At 37.9% G+C, this 21,394-nt stretch overlaps 1 protein-coding gene across 2 annotated transcripts in view; it reads left to right on the plus strand.

Annotated features, from left to right (window-relative positions):
• Positions 1–21,394, plus strand: part of MTA3 (metastasis associated 1 family member 3) — a 140,185-nt gene that overhangs the window by 79,202 nt on the left and 39,589 nt on the right. For both annotated transcript variants that reach the window (XM_031059739.1, XM_014308016.2), the window contains exons 11-16: positions 2,683–2,741; positions 5,298–5,422; positions 6,275–6,426; positions 7,477–7,699; positions 15,787–15,873; positions 20,795–20,941. In XM_031059739.1, the coding sequence (XP_030915599.1) occupies positions 2,683–2,741; positions 5,298–5,422; positions 6,275–6,426; positions 7,477–7,699; positions 15,787–15,873; positions 20,795–20,941 (793 nt within the window). The remainder of the gene's footprint in view (positions 1–2,682; positions 2,742–5,297; positions 5,423–6,274; positions 6,427–7,476; positions 7,700–15,786; positions 15,874–20,794; positions 20,942–21,394) is intronic.

The following is a 21,394-nucleotide window of genomic DNA, read 5'->3' on the forward strand; positions in this document are numbered from 1 at the left end:
ATAATACTTTTGCCTCTCATTTATTTATTTCCACTGTTGAGAACAGTACTAATTTGGGAAAGTGGTCAGTTCTTGGGATATTTGTAAGTTGATATTTTTAACAAAAGTTCTTAAAACCCACAAATATTCATTTTCAATGCTAGCATTAGACCCCATGAAAAACTGGGTTAGTATAGTCTGACCTCCCCTGCAATGCAGTCTGGAAGACCTGTTTGAAATACTGTTTAAGATGTAAATTTTTTTTCCACGTAAAGCATCAGCTCTCTTTGTTACATTGCTCCAGTAATTTATTACATTGCTCCAGGGATTTGTTACAAACTGGAGCTTTGTTTCTTGTCTAAATATTTTCAGTTTCAGCCTCCAGCTTTTACCAGTTCTGTCTCTAGATTTCAATGGACAGAGGTTTAATCTCAGAAACTGCAACTATTGGTAGTTTTAATTCTGCATCCTCTCTCTCAGTACTTAGAAGTTCGTATATCAGTGAGAATTCAAGTTGTGACATGTTCTGTTGCTTTTAGAGACCAATGTTAGCCATAGTTTTAGTGTATAAAAATATAGCTTATATGGAAATGCCATTGCATGATTTGTTTTTTTAGAAGGGAGTATATCATTCCCTTTAGTAAATAAAGGAGAAAAGCAATTGTTAATTTGCATTTCTTACAACCCCCATGTCAGTACTAAAAGGATGCTGAAATTTAATCAATGTCTATGTAGTCACTTCTCATTGGCACTGCCATCAGGGCTTAATACAGCTTCCTACACATGCCTTTACATTCTGACAGTGCTTCAGGGCTACTTTAATCCTTTTTTGCCCTTTATTGTATTTTCTCTTTTGCTCGTGGTAGGTGTGCAGTGAGATTTACTCATTTTTGTAGAATGGACGAGTTTGTTAGGAAGCTCTGAGGAATGTGTGGTAACCCATTGCCTGGTAGTTTCACATGCTTCTGTCAGGCTGCAAACAAGTTCTATATTGTTGGATATAATAAGAAAAGGAATGAGAGACAGTTGTGGAAAACCTGTGTCCTGCTGTTAAGCAGAGGTAGTTCACCACTGGGAGCTGTGAAATGTTTTCAGATTAAAAACTACCAGTTTATGAGACTTGGAGCATGGTACTGCTGCTGTTCTTTCTCCTTGCTCTTGTAAAAACTGACCCAAGCAGGCAGAGCAGATTGTGTTTGTATTTTTCTGTGGGCCTGCTGAGGGTAGAGCAGTGTTGCCAAGTCTGGCACTAGGGAAAGATTGCAACTGTACCAGCAGTGTCAATGGTATTCACTTCTGTAGCTCCAAACAATTGGGCATCTGTGAACAGCAAAAAGCTATAAGGAAAAACAAAAAAACAAACCAGTTTTGGAGATAAATGGAAAAGAGCTCTCCTTGCACAGGAATTAATTAACGGTGGCATGGAGTGATTAGAAGTCTATTTGTTACACATTACTCCTTAAAGATGCAATTTTATAAGTGAGAGTTTTATAAATGGACAACACAGAGGCAACTTAATGGAATGGAGAAGAACAGCAGTTTACACCAGGAGGTTTAGTCAGACTGCTGGGCCAGTGAAGTTGATTACCTTGTAACTCACCTCATGGCTCAGGCAAGGGACTCAGAGCAGAGTCATCTCATGGTAGTTTTCTCAAGGTAGGAAATATTTTCCTGGATTATAAACCTTGCAAAAGTTGGATATCAAAAAATAAAAGTACAGCTGTGAGGAGAAGTGGTGATTGCAGGTGAAATGAAGGACTGAATTTTAATCACCTGATAAAGACAGGTAGTACTGATTTATTATTGCTGGCTATAAATGTGTCCCCTCCTTTTTTTCATCCTCTGTAATGAAATTGACCATGATTCAAATCCTTTTCTCTGTTGCTTTTCCTTTTTTTCTCTCAAGTGAACAGAAGTAATGTCTTGAATACAAAAAGTACAGGGAAATAAAGCTTTTTCTTCATCTTTTACATACAGATGTTTTGGAAAACCTGCGGACATCTGAACTCTGTATTTCTTGTGCCAGTGCTGAAAAAATTGTTGTCTTAGTTATTGTATAATGTATGGCAATTACTGAAACTTCTCAACATGATGGAAATGCAAGATGGTTTGCATTTGTTGCAAGTATGAAGAAAGTAATGATTTAGTAAATTCATAGACTATCTTGACAGTAGTATAGCTGTTCTGTTACTGTGATGTTCCTGAGCCACAGTTTTGATGGCATTTAATGCTAGTAGAGTGTTTAGTTATTTATGACTCAGTGGACTTTGTTACTAGTACTGTGTTATAAAAGCTCAGCCTCAGTCTGGACAAAGCAGCCAAGAAGTTTTGTTACATGACTGATGAGAAACACAATTTCATTCATTTAATTTCTACTTAATTCTGCAATGAGGGGTAGTCACAGCGTCATACGTGTTTATATAGATGATTTATGTAAGCTGTCATTGTCATTTTTACAGTTTTGTTGTCATATGTGAGGCCTGTGAGTTTTACTGGGAAAGACAGCACATTATGAATTCAAAATAATACTAAAAATCAAGGGCTTGTTGTTAATGATTTTCATTCTGTAGATTTCTATGCTTGTTTTGGAAGCTCTTCTGAAATCACAAAATAGAAATAATTTAAATATGTATTGTGTGCAGTTTTATGAAATGTCATACCTTAATGTAATAAAATATTTTATTGTGTTAATTTTTCAACTAGAAACGTCTGAAAGCAGCTGAAGCAGAAAGTAAATTGAAACAAGTATACATCCCCACCTAGTGAGTATAACAACAAACTCATTTTTTGAATAATATACAGGTAAAATTGAAACAGTAACATGCAATTACATACATGCTATTTTCCTAGTCATCTCTCTAATGGTTACTTTTACAGGATTTATTATATTCAGAGATATAATCCGAAAATGCCAGAAACTCTTGTTTTAAATGAAACTTTCTTACTTTACTGATCTTGGTTTTTGACCTGCAATCTTTTTGTCTGGAATAAGAAGTTTTACAAAGACTGATCAATTGCTACCTGTCGTCTGTTCACATGCAAGAAGAGCCTATTAATTCAAAAAGCAGTTTTTGCAAAACAATCTCTCCCAAATCCCTGTAGCACAACACTTCATATTTTTGTAAATGCAATATTTCAAAGTAGAAGCAGTTGTTAACGTAGTTACATAAAATAAAATGAGATGATTTTCCATTACAGTTTTATCTGGCTGATAAAATCTGTTCTGCATCTAGAGACAAGAGATGTTCTGGTTCTAAATTAAAGGTAGCACACAGCCCCAGATCCTCTATCTTTGACCACGTGCTACTAATGCAATCTTGTTTTCTTCTGAGGGGTTTTTGATCTGTATTTTACATTTAAACTGGATGCTATATCCGCCTCTGTTAACATGTGGTTTGTAGAAAAAAGATAAAATCCTTCCTACATAGTCATAATTTCCTCAATATTATGACAAGAGAAAGGATTCCAAATCACTGTTTTCTAAGCTTTCTGTGAGTATATTCAGTTTACTTATATATGAACTTCCCATTGTTGTGTTTGTATAACAGAAGAATGTAATAACAAAGGAAGTACTTCACAAAGATTTTTGATGGCTTGTATAAATTACATACAATAGAGTTTCATTTCCATATTTCATACTGGCTTTTCTCTCTTAAACAGATGTAACAATGAAAGCAGCAGACTGTTACATTTATTTTAATCTTAGAACAAATTTGGTGAGTTTTGAAGCTCACATCTCTAAGAAGTCACACTGTTTAAAAAAAGCTAAAAACTCTAGTATGAGTGTTCCCTAACCTTCTCAGATGAGTGGCTGCTTTAGGAAAACCATGAGGTGCTCAGACTTTACATTATGCTTTTTCAATTTAATTTCCTTGGTCCAATTATGAAAATTCAATTATGGATTTTCAATAAGTTCATAGTAGGGACCAGCTGTATTGGATGACAAAATGTGTTTCAAAAGGTGGGATTTTTGCATTTTTATCTTACTGCCTGTCTTTTGCCTCTATTTCAAGACAAAATCTCTAGTCAACAGTAGGAGGATGGTAGGGCTTCTCAAGGCTTTGGTATCTGTGGTGGTCATGGGATTGCTAAATGCTCTGCTTCAAGACTCATTTACTGCATTTGAAATCTGAGTAGAATTGATTCTCAGAGCCGAGTACCTTTTTGAACTTGATCATTAGGTATTTCCTGTAATTGCAAGGTTCTGTCCTTAATTCCAGAGAGTCCCTTTCAATTCATGGCATTTCTGAAAGGTAACTAAGCAACAGATCATAATGTGGAAGATTTAATTGTCTTTCAAGCTCTTCTCCTGTACCTTGAGCCCAGGATAAAGAATATGTGGAAATTATAAAATTGTCTCTTGCTGATACAGTGAAAAAGGAAAAGGCAAGAGACAGGGTTATTGGCATTTGAAATAGACACTTGATATAGCAAAGGTTTCTTAAATTATAATTTTAACATTTCTTTAATATATTTTATGCTGCCTAAAATGACAAATAATTATCTTAGGAATCAATGTATCCATCCTTGCATTGTATTGAGGGTAATTAAGACTCACCAAGTTGAAACTCTGGAAATATTGCACTTAATCTAGTGAGGCGTTATATTAATGCTCTCTGAATTAATTGACCTGTAAAGTCCTACTTCACTAAAGTATTAGAAGTTAGAATAATTATGAGAATGATATGGTACAATAATATTAAAAAGCCAAACAGAAATATCCAAAAAACAGTTAGCCTTCTCAGAGAGGAAGTCATTTAGAAAAGAACTGAGACAGAACAACCTGATATATGGGTGAGTTTTGCTGTGGTTATAAGACATTTATGTTACTGTGTGTACTCCTTTTACAGACAGGAGGCTGTTTGACCCTTTCCTGGGCTCAAAAACCTTGTAGTATTACAGGCACTGTTGCTCCTCTTGTTATACTTCACTCAAAGTTCATCCTCAACTCACAAACCTTACCTGTTGACTAGAACCACCTTCTTAAATTCCATGCTGTGTCAGACTTTTGTTCATGCTTTGACCTCTGAGAGTTGGTCTTTTATGAGCTTTCCAAGTAGCTTAGACCATGTGAATGCAGTAAAAGCTGCAAATTGGAGTGTCAGAGCAGCTCCTAACATAGCTAGTGTCTGACAATGCTGAAAATAATAGAGAAGTACAAAAATTACTCTTGTTGTTTAGAGAAGATTTTATAGATGTTGTCTGCACACATCAGATTTCCAGAATTAGATTGTTTGTCTTCCTGTTGACTAACCAGTTAATAAAACCACTTTTTTTTTTCTTTTTTTTTGCAACCTTTAAAAAAAACTTATTTAAAGCAATAAACCAAATCCCAATCAAATATCCAGCAACAATGGGAAACCTGCTGCAGTCAATGGAGCAATGGGAGCTTCTTACCAGGCACAAGCCACAGTTATAGGTCGGGCTTGTGAAAGCTGCTATAGTAAGTAAATATATTTTTAATGACTTGAGTGTGGGTGAATCTTAATATGTGCTGTTCAAAAAAAAAGGTATGTAATTTTGTTAGGATATGACAGAGGATAATTTGCAATTGCTCTTATGGTAGAAATATCTTTAAAGTTAGATCTGCCTTCAGTATATTAATTAAAGCATTCAAATTTCTTTGATTTATTTTTAAACAATTCATAAAGTACAGAAAGATTAAGTAGTGTAAAATGGTGGCATTGATCTATTATTCCTTTACCTTCACAAAGCTAGATTCAAATTTATTTTTGATTTTTCTTGAAGGCTGCAGGGTTTTTGAGTTTTAATTTTTTTTCTTTGAATGGTTTTGGAATATTTTATCCCCTCTCTTGTTGTAGGGGAAGATGGGGAGGACTATTGCTTCTTTCTAGTATTTTGTGTGATAATTTTTGTTAGAGTTCTTGGACTAGTAACCCTCAACAGAGGTCATATGAGAAGAGATATAAAATCCAACTTAATTAGCCTGTCTTCCAGGGTGAGATTAGAAATAGTGTGTTTGTTTTTTTTTCTGGTAGTCCTCTGGGAGAAAATCTCAGCAATACAAAGTCCCTGTTTGGAAATTAATTTTAGAAGCATTTCCAGAATTTCCATTTGGAGTTCACCTCTCTGGTACTTTTGTAAAAAAATGAAGCAACAAACAATTCAAGTTTTTACTTTCTGTGTCAAATATTTATCCATTACATATTTATCCATACAATGCTCTGCTATTGCCATGTGTTATGGCTGTATATAATCATCTATTACAGCCTTTGGATTGATTGCAGTGAATGTAGCTTACACTAGTTCACCTCTGCTGCTTTCTCCTCCTTAGCTCCGCAGTCTCACCAATGGTATTCTTGGGGCCCTCCTAATATGCAATGTAGGTTGTGTGCATCTTGCTGGATTTATTGGAAGAAATATGGTGGCCTGAAAATGCCCACACAGACAGATGAAGATAAACTGTCTTCCAGCCAACCTACAGAGGTAGGATTGTGTAGGCAAACTTTCCTAAAACAAAACATGGTGCTTTCACAAGACTGCTGTGATTTGATTATTTAATGGAATGGTTTTCATGTATGTGTTCAACTTTGGTATTACAAAACTCAATTTATTAATCCTTTTTCTCTGTTAAGTAGAACTGTACAGTGCTCAGGCCTTGCCATATCTTTACTTGACCACTTCTTGTATAAACAAGCATGTGCTTCCTGCATTTTGAATGTACAAGTGTCATTTTGTTTGTCAAATGGTGTGTTATCTCTGAAATGTTAAATCTACTATACAATGTCTCATTTAGGATGGCATTATATACCTGTTTTCAGTAGAGTTGTCTGCTCTGTGGCTTCCTGCACTGGCCTGTTTTTTGTAAAGTGCTTAGACATGTTATTCACATATTCCCGTGAGTTCTACATCAGATTAATGGAAAGAGTAGAAAAACTTTTTTTTTTCCCCCTGTAGTATCTGTCTTTCACAGACACTACAGAGGGAAGCAAGAAGTATCTGTCTTTCACAGACACTACGTTCTTTTTGCTTAAGCAAATTTTGGACCTTGTGATTTTGTCTCTTTGAATTCTGATGCTTCCTGATTTGACCTAACATAGGTTGAAGAAAAAAAAGTCACAATTGTTGATGGTCTTTGAACACAGCATTAAAATAATGTTCCAATAGTGGAAACCTAATTATACCTCAACTAATTTAAGTCACATTTCTTCATATACATGCACGTATCCACAGTCCATGTTCTGTTTCTGGCAATATTTTTCTGTGGAATCATTACAGTGATCTTACCTCCATTGTCATTGTCATATTCTTGCTCTAGTAAAGGCAAAAAGAAAAAAATGTTTTCTAGTTTTATTCCTTGTACTACCGTGTAGTGACCTGTTCCCAGTGCACTCTGTAGATTTGAATGCTATAACTAAATAGTCTGTCTTTTTCTGTGGATGTCCCGGCTCCCTTTCCGAGGCTATCTTGACTTCTGGGGCTGTTTGGGTGCCGTGACTGAGCTGTGTGTGACGCTGTCCGTGTTCTGTCCCGCAGGAGCCGCATGTCCGAACGCACCTGTCGCGGCAGGCCACGCAGGGCACCCCGGTGCGGAACACGGGCAGCCCCAAGTCGGCGGTGAAAACGCGGCAGGCTTTCTTTCTGCACACCACCTGTTGGACAAAACTGGCCCGGCAGGTCTGCAAAAATACCCTCCGGCTGCGGCAGGCAGCGCGACGTCCCTTTGTCCCTATTAACTGTGCTGCCATTAAGGCAGAATGTAAGATGTTTTTTTAATTCTTAGTTCTGTGTGCTGTGCTTCCCACCCATTTTTGTCTTTTAATTTTATTTTCTTTTTCAATAAACATTTCTTGTCTATACGCTTTTGCTTTTCATTTTTATTTTTTTCATTTGTCCAGCATCTGCCGACACATTGGTTGCCTTGAACAGGTCTTAAACTGTGGGAACATTTCAAATTAATTAAAAACTATTACCTCATTCACTTTCAAAAATTGACATTAACAAAAATGGGGGGCAGGAGGGGAAAATCAGTGCCACAACATACATTCTTCCTACTAGGCAGCATGAAAGAAGCGTGCTTTTCTGTTGTGGTTTTTTTAATCATTTGCTGAGCAGAACCTATAGATCTGTACACATTGTACTTTTTTTTCAGTGGGATTGGTCAAAGAATCAGGAGCTGGGGTTTCATAATAATTTAAATGTGGTGTGCAATACAGTCCTTTGTCATTATGACAATCAGATGGTGGTGATAGCCATGTTTTTTCATCATAGTTGCATCATTTTGTTTTTTTCTGTTCCAGTTTTAAATTTTAATTCTAAATAAAATTCTGTATTACACTTGTTCTTTTTATAGCCAAAATGTAAAGACCTGATGAATTTCTAGTAGTATGACAAAAGCTATTAGTTTTTGTAGATAGCAACAGTAAGTCTCTTCACCTGCATACGTGTGTAAATTCTTCTGCAAAGTCACTGAATATTTCAACAGCTTTTTTATCTGCGCCAGGCACGTTGTTTTACTGTTCACACTGTCTGGCTATGATTCCCAGTCTTCCATAGATACAGTTCTTGGAGCAGATGCTTGGTATTCCAGGATGAGGCATGCTGGTTCATTGTACTGTCAATTGTATTAGAATTGAAGAGAACTTTTAAGATCATTAGATGTAGGGTTTATAAGCATCTTTATTAGATTAACACTGAATGTTTTCCCAGCATACTTATCTGGGATGCAGATGATGTCTGCACTGTTTATAAAAATTTACTCCACAGAGGCTTAAAATCTGATTTTGAGTAATTGTTTTCCCTTTATGTACTTCAAGACCAGCCATTATGCATATACAAACTTTTCACCTACTTTTGCAGTACTCCAAAATTTGCCGAATATTTCTGTTAATTGTTCTTGTCTAATTTTTTTAGTTATTTTGGCCATTTTCTTCTTTTAAATCTATGCAAGTCAGGAACAACTTTCAGATTTCAGGAAACCGTATGTCAACTGTGAGAATAAAATGAGTTGTTCTTCATGGAAGAAGTATGTCTAAAGATGGATTAAGATGATATTTTTAATCCTCAATCCAAAATAAAGGTTACTTTCTGAGAGAAAGGTATTGAACTTTTAAATTTGTTTTTTTGCTGAATCATGGAGGAAAATTCAGAAGTTCACTTGAACCTCATATCTTTATATCCATATCTGTGTTTCTTCTCACTCACTGCAGTAAAATATATTGAAAAGATGAAACTTTTGTTGAAGGTGAAGAAAAACAGAAGAAAAGATTTTATCCAACTGTTTAGAACATGTGTTCAACCTTTAAAGAGAGGAGTGAAAAGCTGAGCTTTTCAGTGGGAAATAGTAATTCTTGCTTCAACTGGCAGTGCTGGGAGTGTTTTCTCTTTGCTCTGAGTGAAAGAGTTCTACATGAGATTAACAGCAAGAATAGAAAGACTTTTCTTTTTTCACCTATGGTGTCTGTCTTTCATGATTCTTTTTGCTTAAGCAAATTTTGGACCTTGTGATTTTGTCTCTTTGAATTCTGATGCTTTCTGATTAGACCTAATATAGGTTGTAGAAAAAGAGTCACAATTGTTAATGGTTTTGAACACAGCATTAAAATAGTTTTCTAACAGTGGAAACCAAATTACACCTCAAATAATTTAAGTCACATTTCTTCATGTGGACACACATATCCACAATCCTTGTTCTGTTTCTGGCAATCTCTTTCTGTAGAATCATTACAGTGATTTTACCTGCATTGTCCTTGTCATATTCTTGCTCTAGTAAAGGCGAAAAAGAATATTTTGTAGTTTTATTCCTGTACTGTCATCTGGTGACCTGTTCTCAGAGCACTCTATAGATTTTAATGTTATAACTAAATAGTCTGTCTTTTTCTGTGGATGTTCTGAATCCTTTTCTAAGGTTATCTTGAATTTTTTGATTTTTGAATTTTTAAACAAGGTCCTTAATTAGCAGTAATGATTTCCTATGCTGGATCCACTGAATAATTACAGTACTGAATGAGTATCTGTGTTGGTGTTAGAAATATTACAGTCGTGCTTAACTAATAACCTGGCCAGGGTACCAGGTCATCCATGATGTGATGTGGCATGAGATGGTTACAAGGCACAAGAACTGATTTGGAATTTGTGTTCCATGTTGATGTGCTGAAACTTGAATCTAATGGCTGCTTAGATGCTTTGTCAGACTCACCTGACTCTGTGTGTGCCAAACCAGTTCTTGAAAATGTAACTGCATTTCCCAGCTATATTGCATTAGGCACCATAACAACACTCAGAAACCATAAAATCTGAAGGCAGAGGATTGGTGGGGCACTTATCCCAGCTGCATACCAGGTTTTATGCCCGCTTAGTCTTGTGCAATTTGTTGAAGTGCCAGGTTGTAAATGAAACTGATTCCCAGATCTGAGAAAGGCTGTCTGAACAAGCGTGTCACAGCTCAGTCATAAAATAAATTGGTTTTTGCATTCCACCTGTGTACCTGAATTCATCTGCAGGTACTTCTCATGTCTTGGAGGAGGATGGAAGCTTCTGGGAATGATAAGGCCCAGAAAACCAGGTTTTGACAGAATATTTTCTCTTATTGAACATCCACCCACATCCTCTCCCTCAGCCCATTACATCCACTGGCAGAAAACGAGGTCCTATTCTGTGTTCTTTATTCCTTCAGATAGTACAGAGAATTAGATTTTCCTCATTAATGAAGCCTGTGGCACGACCCCTGCTCAGATGCCAGCAGGAGGTAGTGGAGAGGATGGATTTACATCCCAGTTCAATCTCGGGATGGCCACCAGGAGGTTGAGAAGGCACAGCACCTCCTGCTAGGAGCACAGCTCATCATGGAAAGCTCAAACTTTGTTCTGTCTGAACTTAATAGACTCACTGTGGTTGGTGACAATAAACTTGTCTGATGGTTTTTCCAGGACTAATTAGAATTGGCGAACTGCTTTGGTGAGATGAAATTGTTGTGGTCTAAAGCTCATGCACTACCTCCTTTTTTAGTTTGAATATATTGCATGGGTTTTTTTTAGAAAGTTAAGCGAGACCATCCTGTCTGGGGAAGGTCTCTTAATTAGAGAAAAAGCAAAGTGAGCATTCTTCTCAGCAGTCACTGACGAGACTGGATCTGTTTGCAGCTCACAGGCAGGTTGATAAATGCCTGGCAGGGAGCCATGTGTCTGTAAACATTATTGCTTCAGCACACAGAGACTTTTGAGAGACTTTTTTTTTTTTTTTCATTGCTTGGATATAGCTTTATCACTATAACTATATAAATTAATTATAGTAATTTAGATCTGAATAACTATATGCTGTCTGTGTAGATATGATTGTCAAAATGTTTTCAGTGCATGGTAATATATTATCTGTATAATATATGTATAGTTATCTGGAAATGGGTGTACTGATCACGATGAAAATTTGTTATACATTTTAATCCTCAGATTTATTAACAAATATGGTACATAGTGCTTGTTAGTGATCTAGTTTGGTACAACAAAGACAAGTGAAAACAGTAGAATATGCAAAATGTTACTGATTTGTCTTTGTAAGCATAAAGTTTGTATTTTACTGCTATAAAGCTACCCATTCATTTGAATTGAGTAACATTTATGGGTATTGGTTCACAAACTATGTTTTCATCCTTGATTTTGATAGCTATGGAAGAGCTTTTAGTTGTATCTAGGATGAAAATATCTTCTCTGTTGTTATCTTTGAATACAATTTGTGCCAGATTTTAATAGCCAGTAAAATAATTTATAAAGCATAATATTTTTTCCCAAAGTTTGTAAGAATAAAATTCAGGGAATGCAGTACATTCATTAGATCTGCATTTTCACAGAGATATGATGGAATGTCAAAGAGAAATAACTTGCTAATGAGAGTCTCTCTAAGCTTAAGAGACCTACAAATATAGTTTTTTGAAAAGGAAATAATTAGAAAATACTTTCAAGCACAGACTCATTTGTTATCATCTTCTTGGCATTACTGATTTCATTCACCTCTGTAATGCCCACATCAGTCATCATGCTTGGCAGCTTTAAAGCTTCATAAAAATATGTTTCACACTCTGGTTTGTAATGTTGTTTCCTAGAATTTTTCTGGTTGTGCTGTATCCTCTTTAGGGTTGTGGTGCCCCATATTATGTGTACTTCAAGATACAGATTTCCCATAATTTTAGAAAGCCGTGTTTTCTATTTTCCTATCATCATGTTTTCTAACATTCTGATTTTGATTTCTTTTTAGTATTGTCTAGATATTTTTAGAAAGCTGTTGATTCTGACTTCATGAATACTTTTCTGCCTTGTGATGGTGTAGGAGCTATCATTATATCTATATATTATGATGATTCTACCCATTCAGAATTCATTGACGTGCATTGCTTGATGCTACTCCTGTCCTTTGCTATCAGTTTTAGCTTTGATTATGCTTAGGAATTTCTTATCAGGAAATTTTAACTCATTAATCACCTCTTTTGCTGGCCTTTTATATGTTGAACAGCACAGATCATTTGGGGATTACATAGACAATTAATTTTAATAAGGTTTTAGTTCCTGAAAAAGCCCCTTTTACCCTGTGACAGCTGGACTACAGAGGTCTTTGGTGACCCAGTTTGGTAAAAACTCTCTGAAGTGCCAAATTCGATGCTGGATCAGCTGCACGTGGGCAGGTCATGGTCCCCTCAGAGGATCCTGGCAGGCTTATGAGACTGGCACTTACTGGTTTATAGGACATGTAAATAGGAAAGGACCCTTGTGGTCTCTGATCCCACCTCTTGCAGAAGGTTCATGTGGTCATGGGCCTTTAGGCCAGATGAGCTTTTTGTATCTCCACAGATGGAGACTGCATGACTTCTCTGTGCACCTGCTCCAGTGTTTGATCAACCTCAGAGTAAATAATCTTATCCTTGTACCCAACAATCTCCTGTCTCCCAGCCTGGCTGCTGCCACAGACAGGAGCAGTGTTCTGTGCTGTCCCTGTGTTCCTCTGAGCAGGGTCTGGCTCAGTGTCCCTGTGCTCTGTGCTGGCAGGCTGCAGGTGCCAGCCAGGTGTCCCCTTGTCCTTCCCTCTCAGGGCTGCCCAGAGCAGTTCCCGCAGGCCCTGGATGTGCTGCCCTCAAACACCCAATCCTTCAGCTGGCCCTGCTCCTTGTGCCTGTATCTCTTCCTGGTGGGGACCCCAGAGCTGGTCACAGGCTCTGGCTGTGTTTGCCATGGACTGAGGGGAGAGGTGACCTCCTCCCAGCCCTGCCGGGCGCATGAGGCCCAGCGTGCCATTGCGCGTCCTTCCTGCTGCAAGGACACCACCCAGTCATGAGAACACGCCCAACCTGCCTTCCCTTCCAAGGTCTTTGTTGGCTCCTTTGATGTTTCCAAATTTAACCATGTGCCTCTATTAATAATGCAACCTTCTGCCACTCTGCAGACCTACTTAATGGAGAATGTTATCACATTTGCCCTGGTTTTGTTCTCTTCAACCAGGAATATTTAAGCATTCGTTAAACACCAGCAGCATGTCTGCTCAGCAGTTTGGATTAATTCCACCTGGTCCTGGTAACTTGGTTCTACTGATTAACCAGTTTGTTTTGAAATATTTCTTGTGGACACTTCAATGTGACACAGTTCTCATACTTTCCTTGTAAAAGTATTTTGGAAGTGAGCTTCTTTAAGTGCTTCTGCAATGAACAGTGATACAAAAAACGCTTTTGGCTTTTCTGCTGTGCCTTTATTTTCTTGTGTATTTTCCTCACACCTTCATAATCTATTGCTACAGACACCAGCACACTTTTTGCTTTTGCTATGTTTGAAAAATATACTAAAAAATCAGATTCCTTCTTGTTATAAATGTGTTTTTTCTCATAGCTTCCACTATTTCACTGGTCTTACTACAATTTTTATTGCTCATATAAAAGATCATATTTGATTTTAGGACTTGCTTTAAATTTTGGGAGTTTTGGTAACTTCCTACCCAAATTTAATTCTGTGGCTTTACACTTGAGAATGATGTACAATACAACTTCTATGTTCTTCTCTGTGTTCTGCATAAAGATCATAAACTTTATTATACTTTTTATGGGAGCACCTTATTGTGGATCAAAGTTTGTGCTGTTAAGCATACTTTACTGTTTCAATAGATAGGTGTGCTTTGGAATATCACGTTTGATGAACATGCTTTATCTCAAGCATGAAAATTGTGCTCTCCTTGCAGTATGTATTCCCAGTCAGCATATAAATACCACAACATGATTCAATATCTTTTTTTATAGTGAAGACACGTAGATGGAAAATTTTCTCGCTAATTACTTCTTAGGTGATGCTTTGCTGTTCTCAAAGTAGCTATAAAATACTATATAACCTCTGCTTATTTTACTGAGGGAGTCAGTGGAGACACATCATTCTGCTCCACCACTTAAATAATTTCAGGTGTTTTGCAATATTAAAAATATTCCAGGCACCAGGCCTTTTGGGTCTTTTTCCTGAGCACAGCATGTGTTGTGATTAAGAAAAAGTAACAAAGTACTTCATGTACTCAGCATTAGGGCTCTGGAACCTTTGAAACCCATTAGTATTTCCAGAATTTTAGGTAGGTTCCTTCGTCTATGAAAGTAAGTTGTGCTTTGTCTCCTGCACTGAAAACATCTTGAACATCTGAAATACTTAATCCAGTCATTGCTGTGCATTCACAATCTTCGTGATTTTTGCACAGATCTAGATTAGATTTGATAAAGGGATTGTAAATTCTTTACATGGTGTCTTATCCTCTTCCTGTTACTGTTTACTCTGTCTCATGTGCTGGAATGAAGCAAAGGAAGAGTTTGGTGAAACACAGGGAGGAGTTGCAATTATAATCTATGTATAATGTGTCCCTTCTGTAAAACTTGTAGGTAGGTATTTGTGGGAAGTTATTCCATTTGAGAGACCTCCCAATCTATATAATCACTGTATGAATGCAGTTTTGTCCAGACCAGAATACTTGTATTCTAGGGATACTGCCAGCTCCCTATGGGGGTTTTTATATGCTCTTGGAAGACAGGAAACCAAATCATTCTGAATAATTAAAAAGAAAAAAAGAGATGGTCTATTTCCAGTAGTCTTGAAATTATTTACTGAAACCTGGTGCCTTGTGAATTTTTGCCTTAAGTTGACTGACTGCATTGTCTTAGCATGAACCTCTTTATGTTAACACTTTGTTTTTGGGAAATGTGGATGGAATCACTGCTTGTGTATTCACAGTAGCAGCAGGAAATCTAAGGCAGTTGCTGCACTGCTAGTTTTCATGTACTGAGCAGAAAGTTCCAATCTTTGAGACCTTTGAGCTCTGTAATACTTGGTTACAACTGAGCATTTTTGATGCAAAGTTTACAATGAAGAGTTGTACGACAAAAATCAGTAGTCCCAGCTTTAAATCCTTGACCCTGTATTGCCCCATTTAGAGACAGAGAAGTGTGTAGAAAACAAAAAAGAATTCAATGAAAATAATTTTTAATAGCCAAAACTGCATTTTTTAGTATTCATGTTTTCATCTATGTTCCATTTGCCTGGCTGTCTATCTCCAGAAAGACTTTGTAAGCAAAAACTACAATCTAGCTGGTATTGAAACTTATGTTTCCTTAAAAAGAAAAAAAAACCAAAACATAACATCACTTACATGAAAGAGGACATGTCCTGCCTTTAAATATTCATGATTAGAAGTATTGATGATAAAAAGGAGAATCTAAAAGGTGGGCTAAAAGAAAAAAAGAAACTTGTGTTGAAAATGCAAGTCAGAGACTGGTTGGTATGTCCTAAATCTGTTTGTAATAGTAAAATATTTAAACTGAGTTTTATTCTTTAAAATTCTCAGATGCAGATCGACATTGTGAACTTGCTGGGAATCCTCTGAAGATAAAAAGCACCAGGAAACCACTGTCATGTATCATTGGGTATTTAGGTGCGTATCTGCCTCTGGAGAATAACAAACCACACAAACTTTCAGTGTGTACTGAAGCTTCATAACCTGGTGTGCACAGAAGGAGAGATTTATGCTTTTGGTGATGTGAAAAAATTCTGAAATTAATAAATTAATAATAATGGTGGTCCACTTGAGTTGCAAAACTGCATGGTTGAACTTTCAGGATATAGGCAGAAGTCCTCCTGATACTGGTTTAAAGTGTCAGAGTGAAACCTGATGTAATTTAGAATGTGAAAAATAGTCTGGCTCTAAAAAAAAAACTGCTCAAAGGGGAGATTCTCAGTATGCTCAGGGTTGCTCTGCTGTGGCCTTTGCATCCATTTGCAAGACTACTTTTTACTTAAGAGCAGGGGACCTCAGCCACACTGAGATGTATACCTTGTAATTTGATGACCTAAGTTTAAAAGGTGGAATGAAATGTGTAATGAGTTCACAACCAAGAGGACATGAACCCATACGTAAATGGGGAGAGGAAAAATTCTGGTAATAGTGATTCCTTGCAATGAGCCATCAGTGACTGTTAAATATTTGCACAGTCATATAAGAATTGTGATAACCCAGAGGCTGTTAATCCTCAAATGAGGATAGAAATCAATCAGTTGATCAGAAATGCAGTGAAAAATTCTGCTGTGTATTAATCCCGTTCTACAGAAGTGAGCTCTGTAGCTGAGTGTAGAGCTTAGTCTAGATGTTTTGCTCATAATCAGTCACCAGGAGGTTCTTTTTTTTTGTACTAGATCAAAGTAAACAGTCTCTTGCTTTGCTGAAATAGAAATCAGCTATTAATGTAGTTACAACTGTTCTTCCAGGACATCAATTTTGTCAAAATACTAACTTCAAGAATGTGGGTAATGAGGAATTAATGCCATTCTCACTGAATTTTGATTTCTCCTGCCCTGGAGTTTAAGAAAAAAGCCAGGGATAATTCCCTACAGACATTCTATTGGTGTGTATTATGTGTGTTGAAGGGATTACTTTGGTTGACTTGGTGGAGTTGTGGTTGTGAGGGGGAAAGCTGGACAGGGGATGGTTCATCCAGCTGACCTGTCTATGCATAAAGAGGAAATGGGAACGTGGGGACACTTAGAAGGCACCACATGTTTTTAGTGCCATGTTATATAGCTTTTGAGGAGTTGTCTTGACCCTTCTGGGAGTCTAAGTCTGTAGGTTTAATGTGAGTAAATGGATGAATAGTGTCAGGCAGCATTTTGTGAACTTACATGAAGGTCTGGTAGAAGATTAACAGTGCTAAGAGATGCCAGGTATCTGTAGAGTCTGCTTAGAATTTGACTGTATGGGAAGTAACAGTGTCTCACTACAGCTGAGGTAAGTAATGTGTGTGCTGGGGATATGAAGTGAACCCAGTGCAGTTGATTGCATTCATCTGAATTAGCTTTATAGTGATGGCTAGAAAATGGCTTTTTGTTTGCTGCATAGCTTGGTGAACTTTTTTAGTTTAGTTTGTTCGTGATCTTTTTAGTTTATTAGGGATTTTTGCAGTTTCAGTAAGTAAGTAAATCTTGCACTATTTTTCTCATAAAAATTATTATTATATATCATGTCATAACTTATATAGGAGGCGCTTGTTTTCTTTTTAAGATTCATGCTGTGCCATTCTCACAGAAATTTATTGGCATACGATTAACAATGTGTCAGGACACTACTGTTTTCAAGCTTTCTGGTAAGGCAGGGAGGATTTCAGTGCCCTGCACATCCTGGGTCATCACATCCCTTTACCCTTGTTCTGCATCCTGGCTGCAGCTTCCACTGGTGAGGTAGGACAAGCATTAAAATTAGGCCTTGTCCTCTCAAGAGCTGGGGCTAATCCCCTCAATCTCATCAGTCATCACTGTGCTTCCTGAAACAAAGCTGCTGTGGTGAACCCCTGGCTAATTAAATGTCCTATATTATCTCAGTTATGAGGAAACCAGGCTAACACTCCAGCTGGGATACATGTTGAGGAGATGAGGTGAGAGAAACGTGCAGCTGCCTAAGCCCCTCTGGAATCCAGGATATTTGTCGAGGTGATTTGGTAGAAGACTTCAGCTTCTCTTTGTTTACTTTGGGTTTTTATTTTTTTACCCTGACATAGTGGAACAAGGAAAACTTTTTAATGTTGTTGTTATTTACTTGCTTAAGACTGAATAAAATGGGTTCCTATAATCTGGTCCTATAAAATGGGTTCCTACTATGTTTTTGAAACATTATCTCTTACTCCTATTTATTATTTCAGAATGTGGCTGACTGGTTATTTGCTACTGGTCGTGAGATAATTTGAATGCTACAGTCAGTTCTCTGAGTTAGAACAAGTGCAGCTGGCTAAAAGATTTTCAGTGAAGTGCTATGCAATAGAACAAGGTTAAGAATAGCAGGAATTAAAAGATTTTGATTACTATTATTCCATAATAAGATTGTATGAAGGGATAATAAGCAAAACCGCTGAAATGCCTCGTTACTCTGCTTGGGTGTGACGAGGCAGCTGGTTATAAAGTGCTGGTTATAAAGCATGAAAATATTTGAAGCAAGTCTGTATGTAGAGGAGGAGTGAACTAAGATGTAAAGGTCTGTGCAGGAAGGACTCAGTCCATTGGGAAATGATCCTGGCTGTTCAACTGAGTTTCTTTCTAGAACTTAAATGTAGAACTTGGTCTTGCTACCTTCCTCTACTGCAGAAAGAGAAAAGACAATCTTCATGGTAAACTAATGGAGGATTAGTGACTTCTGAACTGAATAGAAGTTGAAGGAAGGAAATGTTTCCTTCCTCAACTGTTTGCTCACCCTGAAAATATGAAATCGTTTCTCCTGTAGGTTGCAGATGAAAGGAGGTGGAGTTCTCATATGTTGATGCAACTGCTGGGATTACTGTGGTTGCTGCTGGAGCTCTTTGGCAAATAAAATAAGATTTTAGTGTTGTTAGCCCTGGAAATCTACCATTTCCTTCAGAAAACTGGAAAAGATTGCTAAATGAACATTTTAGAATGCAAATTCCAATTACCTTCAGCAAGCAGCGCAAGTGTATCTATTTCAGTTTAGAGTTTTGCCTTAGCAATCAGTGGTGTTCATAACATTAAGCATGCCTCTGTTCCCATTTTAGTAAAAAAAGCAAAGTATGAGACGCTTGTTCCCCACAACAAGAAAAACAGGACATGCCATGAAATCTTTTCTGTGTGAAAAGCAGATGAATTCTGCATTAAATGGCTGTAAAAAGCTCTCATCTAATTAAGTGGTGGGGAATTTGGTGCCATCAAATCTACAGCTCTGCCCTGAAGTGACTGGTTACCTGTGCCTTCCTGCTCTGCTGTTCTCTGTGTATTTCTCTGCTCTACTGTTTCATACCCTCTGCCCTACTGTTTCATACTGGCCCTCTTCAGGCTTCTTGTGGGAGGGTGTTCATGCTTGCAGATTGCAAGCACCGGCCAAAGCAGTGGAGAACAATTAAGCAAAGTCTTTTCCTGTGTGAAAATTGTTGGTGTTGTCTCCTCCTGGCACGCTGTTCCAGTACAGCCTGGCCAAGGCCATGAGGCTGAGAGCTCCAGACAGGGCAGGGAAGCATTTGGGTATCAGATTTGGGCATTCCAGAAGGAGGAGAAACATGCTATTGCAGTGGGCTTTGACTTTTTGCAGTGGTTTCTCTTTCTCCTGAATGATGGCCATGGATGGCAGAGGCTGGAGGGGCTCCTCCTTGGATACTTGGCCTCTCTGTAGATTTTGCGTCTTCCCAGCTTCTGTGCTCCATTTTATAAACAGAAAAAAATCACTTTATAAGCAGAAAGAAGCACTTTTCAGGAGGTGTAAACCTGGGCTGCAAATGGGAAAGTACTCAATTTTTGTGTTCTGATCCCACCTACCTTGGGCAGCTGACTCTGCTGGTCTGACTCCCAGCCCCTCTGCCCTCACCTTCTCAGCCTCTTCTGCCTCCTGGGCTCATCAGAGGGCTGCTGTAATTGGGCTGCAGGTGCCTCATACCCTGCACAGTGCTGGCAGCTGGTGCCCTGCGCTGTGACACAGGGACAGGACCTGCCCCGGGCAGCTGACTTCCCACACAAGCCTGGCTCTTCCCAAGGCTGGGTTGTGGCATTTTGAACCCAAATGTGTGATGGGAATTAATTAATTGGTTCAGCAAACTACTGGTGAGGGACCAGCAGACTCAGCTGTGGCTTCCTTTTGCCACTTTTATCTGGCAGAATATAGAAATTTCCATGCAGCTGTGTCAGCTCCTGGCAAACACAGCAGGTGCTGCCCTGAAATGTGCTGGCCACATGTGCTGTGCTGCCTCTTACCCTCTTTATTCTTTTTCTCCAAAATAATCTTGCTCCATGAAACAGATGCTCTGGGATCTTTGAAGCTCCCCAGGAAGGGGAAGTATGGAAGTGTTCCCACAGCAGTTTTGGGGTAGTTTTAGCTGCAGAGCCCTACAGTGTCTGGCCCCCTGACTCCTGCACCTTGTGACTTGTGTGTGGGAAGATCCCCTAAAGCTTGTTATTGTGACAGAAAATACTGAATAGCTTGAGGTATTGAGGTGGTTTCACTACAGTAAAATGCTTTTATTTGCTTGCTGACACCTGTGGGTGTGTAGCTTCAATACAAATCTCAAAAGGGTATGAAAATATGAACACACCATTTCAGACTGTTTTGTATTTATTAGCTCTTCAACCTCAAATCCTTACATATCTGCACTATGGAATTGAGCTTGGGTAACCTAAAGTGAAATAGATCTTTCTTACTTGGAGGACCTGTGGGTAGGAGGACTCATGTTGTTCAAGGTCTTGTAAACACACAAGTGCAGAAGGAATTTTCTTTTCACTGAAAAACAAAAGTAAATTTCATATGTGGAATAGATTGTTTTACTTATCTTAAAATCAAGTAGATATCATTTCTCTCTCTCTTTTGTCTCAAACAGAGATACATCCTGCTGTGAAACCCAGTGTAATCAGGTCAACACCAAGCCTTCAAAGTCCAAGTGCAAAACGACTGCTTGCACCCTCCAACCACTCTTCATTAAGTATTTTGGGGAAAAGAAACTACAGCCATCATAACGGGCTTGATGGTATGTGAAGGAATATAAATGAAATATTCTTTATCTCTCTGAACTGAAAAACCTTCTGTGAACCTGAGGTAACATTAAACGAGAGGGTACAGACTTAGAAAAATGTAAGATATGGATGGCATGTTTATGGCATCCATGCAATGAATAGTGGTGCCTATTCATTGGATAAAGATATATTAATACCATCTTTACAAAAACTCCATTTACCATTTTTCTTACTGATCTTGAGCTACCAAAAAAGAACAAGAAAAGAATAAAACAAATTTCTGGTGAAGGTGGAGATGCAGCATATTTTATTTTGGCTTTTTGCATTGTACCTTAGAAAGCCACAGTCCCTGCAGAGTAGGAAGCAAAAGGTGTGTCACAGAGGAGCAGGAGAGGCTTTTTCTGTGCACTGTGCAGTGCCAGAGATGACTTTTATGCCTGGTGTATTCAGCCACTTCGTTACACCTC

The sequence above is a fragment of the Geospiza fortis genome, unplaced genomic scaffold, assembly GCF_000277835.1.
Source record: "Geospiza fortis unplaced genomic scaffold, GeoFor_1.0 scaffold41, whole genome shotgun sequence".
Classification (NCBI taxonomy): Eukaryota; Metazoa; Chordata; class Aves; order Passeriformes; family Thraupidae; genus Geospiza; species Geospiza fortis.